Raw genomic sequence first — 14921 nt, forward strand, 5'->3', positions numbered from 1 at the left:
AGTAATACATCAACATTCTGATTCTGTTTGCCTTCGCTTGTGGGCGGTTCATGGAGTGTGGCAAAGGGGTCCTCATTGAGAAGGCAGCTCTCTCTCTCTGCCTGTGGTCACGTTTAATCTACTCGAGGAGGTGGACATCTTCGAGAGAGGCCCGATAGATGAGCGACTGAGATCATTTTTTTCTCTCGCATATATCCCAAGTTCTGTGTGGTAGCTGTTGCAAGTTGCCAATGTGGATGGCCGGGTGGGGGCAAATGTTGGCAGTGCAGGATTTGGCCGTGTGACGATTGCGGGATTATAAATGTCCCTTTTTGGGCTATCCGCATCATTGTTAGCACGGTATTAAAATAATAATATGTTTTACCCTTTCTGGCTATAAATTAAGATGTTCAAACACCAACTACAGTGAGGGAAAAACGTATTTGATCCCCTGCTGATTTTGTACGTTTGCCCACTGACAAAGACATTATCAGTCTATAATTTTAATGGTAGGTTTATTTGAACAGTAAGAGACAGAATAACAACAACAAAAATCCAGAAAAACGCATGTCAAAAATGTTATAAATTGATTTGTATTTTAATGAGGAAAATAAGTATTTGACCCCCTCTCAATCAGAAAGATTTCTGGCTCCCAGGTATAGTTTATACAGGTAACGAGCTGAGATCAGGAGCACACTCTTAAAGTGAGCGCTCCTAATCTCAGCTTGTTACCTGTATAAAACACCTGTTCACAGAAGAAATCAATCAATCAGATTCCAAACTCTCCACCATGGCCAAGACCAACGAGCTCTCCAAGGATGTCAGGGACAAGACTGTAGACCTACACAAGGCTGGAATGGGCTATAAGACCATCGCCCAGCAGCTTGGTGAGAAGGTGGCAACAGTTGGTGCGATTATTCGCAAATGGAAGAAACACAAAACAACTGTCAATCTCCCTCGGCCTGGGGCTCCATGCAAGATCTCACCTCGTGGAGTTGCAATGATCATGAGAACGGTGAGGAATCAGCCCAGAACTACACGGGAGGATATTGTCAATGATCTCAAGGCAGGTGGGACCAACGTCACCAAGAAAACAGTTGGTAACACACTACGCCGTGAAGGACTGAAATCCTGCAGCGCCCGCACGGTCCCTCTGCTCAAGAAAGCACATATACATGCCCGTCTGAAGTTTGCCAATGAACATCTGAATGATTCAGAGGACAACTGGGTGAAAGTGTTGTGGTCAGATGAGACCAAAATGGAGCTCTTTGGCATCAACTCAACTCGCCGTTTTGGAGAAGTAGGAATGCTGCCTATGACCCCAAGAACACCATACCCACCGTCAAACATGGAGGTGGAAACTTTATGCTTTGGGGGTGTTTTTCTGCTAAGGGGACAGGACAACTTCACCGCATCAAATGAACGATGGACAGGGCCATGTACCGTCAAATCTTGGGTGAGAACCTCCTTCCCTCAACCAGGGCATTGAAAATGGGTCGTGTATGGGTATTCCAGCATGACAATGACCCAAAATACACGGCCAAGGCAACAAAGGAGTGGCTCAAGAAGAAGCACATTAAGGTCCTGGAGTGGCCTAGCCAGTCTCCAGACCTTAATCCCATAGAAAATCTGTGGAGGGAGCTGAAGGTTCGAGTTGCCAAACGTCAGCCTCGAAACCTTAATGACTTGGAGAAGATCTGCAAAGATGAGTGGGACAAAATCCCTCCTGAGATGTGTGCAAACCTGGTGGCCAACTACAAGAAACGTCTGACCTCTGTGATTGCCAACAAGGGTTTTGCCACCAAGTACTAAGTCATGTTTTGCAGAGGGGTCAAATACTTATTTCCCTCATTAAAATGCAAATCAATTTATAAAATTTTTGACATGCGTTTATCTGGATTTTGTTGTTGTTATTCTGTCTCTCACTGTTCAAATAAACCTACCATTAAAATTATAGACTGATCATTTCTTTGTCAGTGGGCAAACGTACAAAATCAGCAGGGGGTCAAATACTTTTTTTCCTCACTGTATAGATACATTTTAGCATGGTTGGGGTTCTTTTGGTCTTCGATTCTTCCATGATGGTGATGTACCGAACAACCTTCCTGACATAAGTGGCCAGACTGTGCATTTACGGAGAGAACGAGGTCATAACCAAGGATTTTTTTTCCTGTGTCTTTCTCGTTGGGCCAGGAGATGGACTTAGTCCAGCTATGGATTCCGTAGTCTCTACGTGGGTTTTTTTCCAGGTCCTCCGGCATATTCTCACATGCCAAACATTTCTTAATTGAATTGGTCAAACATCCCTGCCAAGGCGATGGTTGCCCCTGGTACGACGTTCTATTGTTTGGACTTCATTCCTGTGGTTTGCCAAAATCACAACTTCCGGATATTTAGCAGAGAACGCAACATCCGCGGCACACGGGGCATTTTAGCTGAGTGTATTGACGTGTGCATGTTGCACTTTTTTCGCACCATACGTAGCAAACCGTGTGAATCGGAGGTGCGTGGGAAGGACAACAAATAATGATAATCAGAAGTGCCTCTTGCACCATTGGATGAGTCTGGTTCTCATGGAACTGTAAGCTACAACACCAATATGTGTATAAGTGGCATTGCCATGGTGGTTGTTAAGAACGCACTCGTTCCATGGTTGAGTTGCGAGTGATTTGCTCAGGACGTGATGCGACTTAAGCCAAGCCTCACTTTTTGCATCCACTTCCCAAGCAACAGAGACGAGATTTGGTTTGATGCGACCATCCCAGCTGACACGACTGAGATTGAACCTTAGGCGGCTCCCACGAGGGACACAAAGCCAAGCTCATCAGAAATGTAGTTGAGACGCAAACACAGATGGGACTCAATTTCTCCACTCCGTGTCATTATCCCTGCTCTTGACAGATGTTGAAAACATATCTCGAGAGAAAATTAAAACACAAGCAAGCTACGTCTGTTTGGATTAAAAAAAATGTTTCACATATATGTCCCCTGGCGCTCGGCCGCCGGGTCAGGGCAAGGGGCAGGTCAAGGGCCCTTCCGCCGGCGTCAAGGGCGACCCGGCGATGTTGATCAGCGAAAAGGACCGCAAGATTGCCACCCTCATGCTGGCCAAGCACGCCGAGCGGGAGATCGAGGGAGACATCCGAGCCAGAGCCCAGCTGCAGTGGGACTCGGAGCGCACGGAGCTTGAGAGGAGGCGGAGAGCGCAGCGTGCCGAGGAGCGGGTCCGTGGCAGCGCGTCCTGGCTGCCTCCCTCGTCGCCGCCGTCGCTACCCGGCGGCTCCTTCCCACCGAGCTCCTCGGGCTCCCCTGGGATCCCGCGGCGAGTGCGGAGGGAGCCGAGGAGCCCCGTCTCGTCCCTGGGCAGGGAGCTCGGCGAACGCCTCAGGCTGCTGCAGATCACCGAGGCGGCGGCGGCGTTGCGCGGAGGCTCCGTCTCGTCGTCACGCTCGCACTCGTCCCCGCCGGAGGTTCTGGAGATCGTCAGGGAGGAGGACGAGGAGGGGGCCGTGGGGGAGTCCGAGAGCGAGCCGGAGCTGGAGGCCGTGGGGCGGCAGGCGAGCTTCTGGCTCGGCAACGGCGGCTGGGAGTGCCCCGCGTGGGAGACGGGGAGCCCCGGGCTCTACCCGCGGGCGATGTCGCCCACGGAGCGCGCCTTTGCGCAGGCGTGGCGCATTCAGAGGGCGCGCATCGCGGCCCGGCAGCAGGCGGCACAGACCATGGAGCGCCACAGGTACCGGTATTTCGTGCGCTCTCGCGGAATTTTTGTTGATTTTTTATTGAACCAAAATCAGCGGTCACATCAGAAGGCACACACGTACTATATATTTGTTTACACGGGTAACTAAACTAAACTATAACTTTTTATTTTACCAGCTAAGCCCCACCGAGCTATCTAGCTCTTTTTCAGAATTGACCTGGCCATCACAAATGATAGCTCAACCAAGTGGCTTATCACGTGGAAATTTACAACAGCCAAATACTCTAAACGTGTGACGTTGATTCTAAACTAGGAAAAGTCGACCTAGGGGAGGAGGCCCAGCACCGGTTCATATAATCATCACCGGCGTTCGCCGTGAGCGGGAATCAAACTCGGTTCGCCGGGTTCGTCAGCGCAGTGTAACGCTGAATCGCTGCGCCACACACACAGCCACGCCTGCGGGTGCGCGGTGTCTTAGGCTCCTGTTGCAGGACACAGAGGAGCGGACCCAGAGAGCGGCACGCATCGCCCAAGAGCAGCTGCAGCTCCGCGCGGAGCTCGCAGAGCAACGGCGCAGGGAGCGCGAGGCGCAGCACAGGTGAGAATCGGCACACTGCCTGCTCACCCTGGGGTCTGGGTATAAAGAATCGGCACACTCCCCGCTCACCCTGGGGTCTGGGCATAGAGAATCGGCACACTTCCTGCTCACCCTGGGGTCTGAGTATAGAGAATCGGCACACTCCCTGCTCACCCTGGGGTCTGGGTATAAAGAATCGGCACACTCCCTGCTCACCCTGGGGTCTGGGCATAGAGAATCGGCACACTTCCTGCTCACCCTGGGGTCTGGGCATAGAGAATCGGCACACTCCCTGCTCACCCTGGGGTCTGGGCATAGAGAATCGGCATACTTCCTGCTCACCCTTGGGTCTGGGTATGGAGAATCGGCACACTTCCTGCTCACCCTGGGGTCTGGGTATAAAGAATCGGCACACTCCCCGCTCACCCTGGGGTCTGAGTATACAGAATCGGCACACTTTCTGCTCACCCTGGGGTCTGGGTATAGAGAATCGGGACACTCCCCGCTCACCCTGGGGTATGAGTATAGAGAATCGGCACACTCCCCGCTCACCCTGGGGTCTGGGTATAGAGAATCGGCACACTTCCTGCTCACCCTGGGGTCTGGGTATAGAGAATCGGCACACTCCCCGCTCACCCTGGGGTCTGAGTATAGAGAATCGGCACACTCCCCGCTCACCCTGGGGTCTGGGCATAGAGAATCGGCACACTTCTGCTCACCCTGGGGTCTGGGTATAGAGAATCGGCACACTACCCGCTCACCCTGGGGTCTGGGTATAGAGAATCGGCACACTCCCCGCTCACCCTGGGGTCTGGGTATAGAGAATCGGCACACTACCCGCTCACCTGGGGTCTGGGTATAGAGAATCGGCACACTCCCCGCTCACCCTGGGGTCTGGGTATAGAGAATCGGCACACTACCCGCTCACCCTGGGGTCTGAGTATAGAGAATCGGCACACTCCCCGCTCACCCTGGGGTCTGGGTATAGAGAATCGGCACACTCCCTGCTCACCTGGGGTCTGAGTATAGAGAATCGGCACACTCCCTGCTCACTTGGGGTCTGAGTATAGAGAATCGGCACACTCCCCGCTCACCCTGGGGTCTGGGTATAGAGAATCGGCACACTCCCTGCTCACTTGGGGTCAGAGTATAGAGAATCGGCACACTCCCTGCTCACTTGGGGTCTGGGTATAGAGAATCGGCACACTCCCTGCTCACCCTGGGGTCTGAGTATAGAGAATCGGCACACTCCCCGCTCACCCAGGGGTCTGAGTATAGAGAATCGGCACACTCCCCGCTCACCCTGGGGTCTGAGTATAGAGAATCGGCACACTCCCCGCTCACCCTGGGGTCTGAGTATAGAGAATCGGCACACTCCCTGCTCACTTGGGGTCAGAGTATAGAGAATCGGCACACTCCCTGCTCCCCTGGGGTCTGGGTATAGAGAATCGGCACACTCCCTGCTCACTTGGGGTCTGAGTATAGAGAATCGGCACACTCCCTGCTCACTTGGGGTCTGAGTATAGAGAATCGGCACACTCCCCGCTCACCCTGGGGTCTGAGTATAGAGAATCGGCACACTCCCTGCTCACCCTGGGGTCTGAGTATAGAGAATCGGCACACTCCCCGCTCACTTGGGGTCTGAGTATAGAGAATCGGCACACTCCCTGCTCACCCTGGGGTCTGAGTATAGAGAATCGGCACACTCCCTACTCACCCTGGGGTCTGAGTATAGAGAATCGGCACACTCCCTGCTTACCTGGGGTCTGAGTATAGAGAATCGGCACACTCCCTGCTCACTTGGGGTCTGAGTATAGAGAATCGGCACACTCCCTGCTCCCCTGGGGTCTGAGTATAGAGAATCGGCACACTCCCTGCTCACTTGGGGTCTGAGTATAGAGAATCGGCACACTCCCTGCTCACCCTGGGGTCTGAGTATAGAGAATCGGCACACTCCCTGCTCACTTGGGGTCTGAGTATAGAGAATCGGCACACTCCCTGCTCACTTGGGGTCTGAGTATAGAGAATCGGCACACTCCCTGCTCACCTGGGGTCTGAGTATAGAGAATCGGCACACTCCCTGCTCACCCTGGGGTCTGAGTATAGAGAATCGGCACACTCCCTGCTCACCCTGGAGTCTGAGTATAGAGAATCGGCACACTCCCTGCTCACTTGGGGTCTGAGTATAGAGAATCGGCACACTCCCTACTCATCCTGGGGTCTGAGTATAGAGAATCGGCACACTCCCTACTCACCCTGGGGTCTGAGTATAGAGAATCGGCACACTCCCTGCTTACCTGGGGTCTGAGTATAGAAAATCGGCACACTCCCTGCTCACTTGAAGTCTGAGTATAGAGAATCGGCACACTCCCTGCTCACCCTGGGGTCTGAGTATAGAGAATCGGCACACTCCCTGCTCCCCTGGGGTCTGAGTATAGAGAATCGGCACACTCCCTGCTCCCCTGGGGTCTGAGTATAGAGAATCGGCACACTCCTTGCTCCCCTGGCGTCTGGGTATAGAGAATCGGCACACTCCCTGCTCACCTGGGGTCAGAATATAGAGAATCGGAACACTTCCTGCTCACCTGGGGTCTGGGTATAGAGAATCGGAACACTCCCTGCTCACCTGGGGTCTGAATATAGAGAATCGGCACACTCCCTGCTCACCTGGGGTCTGAATATAGAGAATCGGCACACTTCCTGCTCACCTGGGGTCTGAATATAGAGAATCGGCACACTCCCTGCTCCCCTGGGGTCTGGGTATAGAGAATCGGCACACTCCCTGCTCCCCTGGGGTCTGAATATAGAGAATCGGCACACTTCCTGCTCACCTGGGGTCTGAATATAGAGAATCGGCACACTTCCTGCTCACTTGGGGTCTGAATATAGAGAATCGGCACACTCCCTGCTCCCCTGGGGTCTGAATATAGAGAATCGGCACACTTCCTGCTCACTTGGGGTCTGAATATAGAGAATCGGCACACTTCCTGCTCACCTGGGGTCTGAGTATAGAGAATCAGCACACTTCCTGCTCACCTGGGGTCTGATAATAGAGAATCGGCACACTCCCTGCTCACCCTGGGGTCTGAGTATAGAGAATCGGCACACTCCCTGCTCACCTGGGGTCTGAATATAGAGAATCGGCACACTCCCTGCTCCCCTGGGGTCTGGGTATAGAGAATCGGCACACTCCCTGCTCACTTGGGGTCTGAGTATAGAGAATCGGCACACTCCCTGCTCACTTGGGGTCTGAGTATAGAAAATCGGCACACTCCCTGCTCACTTGGGGTCTGAGTATAGAGAATCGGCACACTCCCTGCTCACCCTGGGGTCTGGGTATAGAGAATCGGCACACTCCCTGCTCACCTGGGGTCTGGGTATAGAGAATCGGCACACTCCCTGCTCACCCTGGGGTCTGGGTATAGAGAATCGGCACACTCCCTGCTCACCTGGTGTCTGGGTATAGAGAATCGGCACACTCCCTGCTCACTTGGGGTCTGGGTATAGAGAATCGGCACACTCCCTGCTCACCCTGGGGTCTGAGTATAGAGAATCGGCACACTCCCTGCTCACCTGGTGTCTGGGTATAGAGATTCGGCACACTCCCTGCTCACCTGGGGTCTGGGTATAGAGAATCGGCACACTCCCTGCTCCCCTGGGGTCTGGGTATAGAGAATCGGCACACTTCCTGTTCCCCTGGGGTCTGGGTATAGAGAATCGGCACACTCCCTGCTCACCTGGGGTCTGAATATAGAGAATCGGCACACTCCCTGCTCCCCTGGGGTCTGGGTATAGAGAATCGGCACACTCCCTGCTCACCTGGGGTCTGAGTTTAGAGAATCGGCACACTCCCTGCTCACCTGGGGTCTGAATATAGAGAATCGGCACACTCCCTGCTCCCCTGGGGTCTGAGTATAGAGAATCGGCACACTCCCTGCTCACCCTGGGGTCAGAGTATCGAGAATCGGCACACTCCCTGCTCACTTGGGGTCTGAGTATAGAGAATCGGCACACTCCCTGCTCACTTGGGGTCTGAGTATAGAGAATCGGCACACTCCCTGCTCACTTGGGGTCTGAGTATAGAGAATCGGCACACTCCCTGCTCACTTGGGGTCTGAGTATAGAGAATCGGCACACTCCCTGCTCCCCTGGGTTCTGGGTATAGAGAATCGGCACACTCTCTGCTCACCTGGGGTCTGAATATAGAGAATCGGCACTCTCACTGCTCACCCTGGGGTCTGGGTATAGAGAATCGGCACACTCCCTGCTCACCCTGGGGTCTGGGTATAGAGAATCGGCACTCTCCCTGCTCACCCTGGGGCCAGAGCACCTAGATTGCCGATGGCTGCCAAGGCTTCACCAGCACCAGGCGAGGCGCAGTGCAGTGGAACTTTTCCTTGCATCTATTTAGTTTTCTCTTCATAACGCCGCGCAAGTTATTTTTTTCTTTGTTTGCTTCGATTGTACAACTCTCGTTCAAGTCATTGGCCCCCAAGCAATAGCGGGATGCAGGAAGTAAATATTAGTCTCTCTCACGTTGTTCGGTGCATCATCATTACAGGTGCGGTTGATGTTGGTTATGGAAATATGGTTTTGGGGGGGGGGGGGGGGCAGAGCTTTGTGACGTCATATTTGAAGGGGGGTCTGACTTTTTGTGACACCATGTGACGAGGGGGGGGGGGGTCAAAAATCGTCCAAAATCGCGTGACGTCATTTATGGACGGCCCCTAAGCAGTAACCGAATGGGAAAAAAACTAAAACCCAACAAAACCATTTAGCAGTTTGCCGCACGTATATAAATGTCTGGAGCAATAAACGCAACATCTTCATCTTTTTAATAGAGCACGGCAGCTACGGTGGTGTAGGGGTTAGCACGATGGACTTTTAGAGGGCATCAGTAAGACCTCCCCGTGCGGTACTTATGTAGTGGGTCCAATTGAGTTGCAGACATTGTTCCTTTTAGAGGCAACACATTTATTTGTAACACGTAACACAAAAGGGTAACTGCCCCTTCACCAGATACAGCCTAGGGTGGTGATAACCCAGCTAACTACACTAGACAGAGGAGTTACAGCTATGAAGGGTTGGACCCTCTCACTCGTGTCCACGACCACGTGTTTGCCTCATAGGACGTAGAGCCTCCAGCTTGAGATGTAGAGCTTCAGCTGGTGGACATGGAACTCCAGCTGGTGGATGTGGACCTTCAGCTTGTAGAATGCAGTGACCCCGGTCCCTCTCAGGGACCCGCCTTATATCCCCCCACGGGTCGGGGCCGCTCCGCCCTTGGCCCCGCCCCCTTCTGGAGCCTTCCAGCTCCCTCTCGATCCCTCTCGAGAGCTCTCCTCGGACACGTGATCACCCCCTAGTCCCCCCACCTGGGGGCCTCTCTGTGGACACTCCGGATCACGTGTCTGCGGGGTCAACCACAGTGCCATGGCCCGGGGCAACCCTGCCCCTGGGCTGACACTTTCTCACTCCCCCCTGTGGGGGCCCGCAGCACACGCTATGCGTGGTGCTCGCGCTATCCCAGTGCACACCAAGCCCCGCTAGGGCAGGTACTACACCCGCCCACGGGGTGTATGCGATGACAGTGCATCACGTGCCGTGGCCCTCTAAGGCCGGTACCATACAGTGACATCCCCGATGACACTACACTTACTTACAGCTCTGTCCATCCAGCGGTATAATGTGCAGTGTCAACGATTCGGAGCCAAGGGTTTCCAGGAGACACCTTCTTTATTAACAGCTTCTCACTTCACAGGTTTGCCCTCACACTCTCCCTAGTCGTCTAGCCTCACCTACACACAACGCTGACCGTGTAACACTGAAGGCGCTGACCGAGACAGCCAACAACTATCCGGCCGCGCAATATCGAGCGAAGACGGCAGCGACGAAGGCGGCGAAGACGACAGCAACGAAGAGACGAGTCCACTCCCAAAACCGGTAGCCCTGAGCTCCCGCTCTCAGCTGCTTTTATGCTACCCAGCGTGCCTGGCTCCGCCCTGGCCACGCCTCTCTTCTCGAACCCACTAGCAGGTTCCAGGGGCTTCTAGATGGGGTCTTCCATGACCCTTGCCCCAGTTCCTCCGCCCTGCCGGCACACCCGTGAATATGCTCACCGGCGTGTGTACTGTTTATGTGTACTGTTTGTCCACCGCAGTTGCCGCCGCTGGACAGCAGCGATTACACTACAAATGTTTACACTACAGTTAAGTTGCATGTGGTGGGCTAAAATGTGGGGACGTCCACCTCTTCCAAGACATTAGCAAGGACAAATACCCCTTGCGAGCAAGTGCTTCGCAACCGGTGTGCGTGCGGCAAGGTCCCAGTTGCGCCGCGGTCTTTTCTAAAATCACGGGAAAGGACAGCTTTTTAAACAGCCCCCCCACTCTCCACACCTCCCACTCTTCCATTGGTCAACGGTGCAGTGCGGCAGACAGCTGTCGGCCCCCACCCCCGGCCCTCTAAACATCTCTTCTCAGCCGTGTGCTCAGGTAAAAAAAAACAACCGCTAAGAGATGGGGGACGTAGTGTAGAGTATTGTACACTACATTATTATTTTCCATTCTATACATTTACCGTACAAGTTATATTTCCTACTCAAAAATTATAAGAATATTTTATGTAAAAAGTATTTCCTTTTCAATGTGTTCGGTCGGTGAAGGGTAACATAAAACAAAAGGAGGGGTGGGTGTTGTATTACGCACCGTGAACTAAACTGTGAGTTTTCCCATTTCCCTATGAGTTTGTGGATCGTGGCTATTTTCAAGAACGTAACCCCCGCGATGGGCAAGGCTTCGCTGCACAGTCGTGTTCTCCTGTAACGCCGCATGTTTTCATGACGTGAATTGTATATATAACGCGATCGAGTGAACGGCACTACGTTGCGCACGAGTAGGAATAAGCGGCCGTATGGCTGCCTCAGCGTAGCATCGCACAGGGTGGGATGCTGCTGGATACTTCTAGATGCTACCCACGCGTCTTAGTCTTTGTTCAGCTTGCGTACGCATCCCACATGGTATCGCGTACTGTGATTTACCATACATTATATGTTATTATAACGCAATTTTTCCATAACGCGGTGTTCTTCAGAAACGCAACTACAGTCCCTCGGTTAACTTTTTAATCCGTTCCACGAAAACGACTGTTACCCGAAATAACTGTTAATCGAATTCACTTACAAGTTGAATAACACTGTGTAACCATTTTTTTTGTTCCTGGGTAGTAAGTGTTATTTTCTAATTGGTTATGCCTCAAGCGTGCATAAAATGACTATTATTCCCGACAAACTTTGCTTTTCTGACCAGGACATTGATATTTTTTAATTTACCTATTTTCCAGAACATTCCAGATAATGCATTGCTGAGTAAACTTGGAGTAACTTCTAGAATATTCGAGAACTTTCCAGTAATATAAATAGTAGTATAAAATACAGGGGCCTTAAGCCACCAGTTCAATTTAGTTCCAGCTGCCTAAGTGGATACATATCTGCATTTTTTAAGATGGCATCAAGAGGCTCCAGGCATCAGGCAGACGTATTTTGCTATGTCTGCGGCCAATTTATCAAGACAAGAGCGAAAAAGTACTCTGGAAGCATCTGCTAAGATGTGTGAGGCCTACAAGGCATATTTTGGCATGCCTGTCGGGGATAAAAACAAACCCTGGGCACCTCATGTCACCTGCGAGCAATGCAAAACAACCCTGGAAGGTAAGATGGACAATTGTTGCTCGGAATTTTATGTAATAAAATTTGTTAAAACATTTAAAATTGTAAAAGTTTATTATTATTTTTTTTTTTTACAATTTTCAATGTTATTTAAAAAATATATTTCATATATGAAAAATGTTGCGAGAATCCCTTACACATTAGTCATGGGTGAAATAAATTTATTTTTGTAGGATGGTACAGAGGGGAAAATAGAGTCATGAAGTTTGCTGTCCCAAGAATTTGGCGGGAACCCCCTGACCACTCAAGCAACTGCTACTTCTGCATGGTCGACCCTTCCAAACGTCAGAATGGCAAGAATGCACCTGCTATCACGTATCCGGACCTTCCTTCATCCATCACCCCGGTGCCACACTGCCATGAGCTCCCCGTACCCACTCCTCCGGAGAGAGAGCAGCAGGTCAGAGAGCATGGAAGACGTAGATCCAGATGACAATTTCAGAGGTGGAGCTGAGGAGAGAAACCCATACTACCCCAACCAAAAATACCTAAACGACTTGATCAGAGATATTGGACTCACCAAGTCCAATGCCGAGCTTTTGACATCGAGGCTCAAGCAGCTGAACTTGTTGGATGAAAGTGTGCAAGTCGCGGATCAGAGGAAGCATCACAAACCTTTTTGCAGCTTCTTCACCCGTCAAGATGGGCTCTGCTTCTGCCACAATGTGACCAGTCTGTTCGAGGCAATCGGAATCGCCTGTAACCAGAATGAGTGGCACCTTTTCATTGACAGCTCATCCAGGAGCCCCAAAGCCGTGCTGCTCCATAATGGTAACAAGTACCCATCTTTTCCCTTGGCTCACTCTGTGCACTTCAAAGAGGATTACAGCAGCATCAGGAACTTGCTGGACACCTTGAAGTATGATGAGTATGGCTGGGAGGTCATCGGAGACTTCGAAATGGTGGCATTCCTAATGGGTCTCCAAGGCGGTTTTACCAAGTTTCCCTGCGATCTTTGCCTTCGGGACAGGAGGGACATCAAGGCGCACTACCACAGGCGGGACTGGCCACAGTGGACCGAATTCTCTGTGGGGAGGAACAACGTCAAGTGGGAGCCACTGGTGGACCCCCGGAAGGTGCTGATGCCACCACGGCACATCAAATTGAGCCTTATGAAACAATTTGTCAGAGCTGTAGGTAAGGAGTCGGCAGCCTTCAAGTACCTTCAAGACTTATTCCCTAAGCTGTCTGAGGCCAATGTCAAAGCCGGTGTCTTCGTTGGACAACAGATAAAGAAGATCCTGAAGTGCAATGAATTTCCCAAGAAGCTCACTAGTAAGGAGAAAGCGGCTTGGAGCAGCTTTGTCGCAGTGGTTCGTGGCTTCCTGGGCAATCACAAGGTCGAAAACTATGTGGAGCTGGTTGAGACTCTGGTGAAGAACTACGGCAAAATGGGCTGTAGGATGTCCCTCAAAGTCCATTTCCTTGATGCTGATCTTGATAAATTCAAGGAGTACATGGGAGCGTACTTGGAGGAGCAAGGCGATCACTTCCACCAGGATATACTGGGACTTTGAACGCCGCTACCAAGGGCAGTATAATGAGAACATGATGACTACATTTGGGGGCTGATTCGTGAAAGTGATTTACAGTATAATTGTAAATCTCGAAAAACTACTCACTTCTAAATCTTTTGTCGTCATTTTTGCATTATTTTAGTATATATGCACGTTCATTTTGATTCATATGTTTTTTTTCTGACTTTATGTGAACGAAAAGACACAAATTCGCCCGTTTTCTCATTGAAAATATGGAAATTTCAAAATATCACTGTCCTGGTCACAAAAGCAAAGTTTGTGGGGAATAATAGCCATTTTCTATACTTTTTAGGCGTAAGCAATTACGAAATATCACTTACTACCCAGGAACAAAAATTGTGTTACATAGTGTAATAAGTAAAAAAAAGAGAGGCTGTATCCATTGCCATAACAGAAACCGTAACGTCAAAAAGCTAGTCGAGGTCTAAACACTCACCAATGGACGTCGCTGATTGGCTGAGGTGTTGGTCAGGCCTACTTACGAGTACTGTACTCGGATTGGCCGAAATTGGCGCTCCGCGTGCATGACGTGAACACGGTACCGTGTTCACGTTATGAAGTGAAACGTTCACCGAGAAAGCGTTAACCGATGCTACTATCAACCAAGGGACTAAAGTAGTGCGTTATAGGAGAACTGAGTGTACTTACAATGGAGTCGTCGCATGCGTCCCCGTCTCCCCCCTACCCCTCCCCCCAGGTCGACGCTGCTGCGCCTGGCCGAGCTGGAGGAGCAGCGGCGGCGCGGGCACGAGGAGGCGGCGGCGCGATCCCGCAACGCGGGGCTGCGCGCGGCGCGCGAGCGCGACGTGGCGCGCGACGCCGCGCGGTCCCTGGCGCGCGCCGCGTGCCGCGTGCGCGAGCGCGTGCGCGATGCCGTCAACTCGCGCTCCTTCCAGCACGTGGCGCGCGAGGCCGAGGAGAGCGCGCGCACGCTGCGCCGTGCGCCGCCCTGGTAGTTGCGCGGAGGGGTGTGGGGTATGTTGGCGGGAGGTATTGTGTGGGGTTTCGGTGATACGGGCACGACGTTTGCGATTTGGTGATACGGGCACGACGTTTGGCACGTGGCTAGGGAACAACGTCCAATTCAAGATATCCAGCTCTGAAGGCTATCGCGGAAATGGCAGCCATATTAAAAGATTGCCATCGTCTATTTAAACGTTGCCCTCAAGGTTCTGGTTAAACAAGTCATAACACCGGGCCAGCAGATTGCCAGCGCTGAAAACAACAGACTGTGATCCCAGTTCAACATGTGGCCTTGACTCCTTCCACAGAACTGGAATATCCATTGTTTCAGCATCCCAGCGAGGAGTGCAATGGGCTGTGAGCGCCGTTGGTGACCACACAACCAAGTTGCTGCCTTTCCTGATGTGTATAAAAGATACACCTGTGCCAAAGCTATAA

General features: G+C 51.9%; 1 protein-coding gene across 1 annotated transcript; it reads left to right on the forward strand.

Moving 5' to 3' along the window:
• The first annotated feature begins 11797 nt into the window (after positions 1–11797).
• Positions 11798–14476, forward strand: LOC133342159 (coiled-coil domain-containing protein 177-like). Its single transcript, XM_061551130.1, has 2 exons — positions 11798–11964; positions 14218–14476. Exons 1-2 carry the CDS (start codon positions 11945–11947, stop codon positions 14474–14476), a joined length of 279 nt encoding a protein of 92 aa, XP_061407114.1. The 5' UTR covers positions 11798–11944.
• The last annotated feature ends 445 nt before the right edge of the window (positions 14477–14921 follow it).

The sequence above is a fragment of the Lethenteron reissneri genome, chromosome 14 (assembly GCF_015708825.2).
Source record: "Lethenteron reissneri isolate LAM-NWPU_2019-01 chromosome 14, ASM1570882v1, whole genome shotgun sequence".
NCBI classification, from domain to species: Eukaryota; Metazoa; Chordata; class Hyperoartia; order Petromyzontiformes; family Petromyzontidae; genus Lethenteron; species Lethenteron reissneri.

Bases quoted from the DNA above. Each gene is read 5' to 3' on its own strand.
- LOC133342159 (XM_061551130.1), top strand. From the start codon at position 11,945: ATGCAAAACAACCCTGGAAG. The intron at 11,965-14,217 runs GTAAGATGGACA...CCCTCCCCCCAG, and splicing joins ATGCAAAACAACCCTGGAAG to GTCGACGCTGCTGCGCCTGG.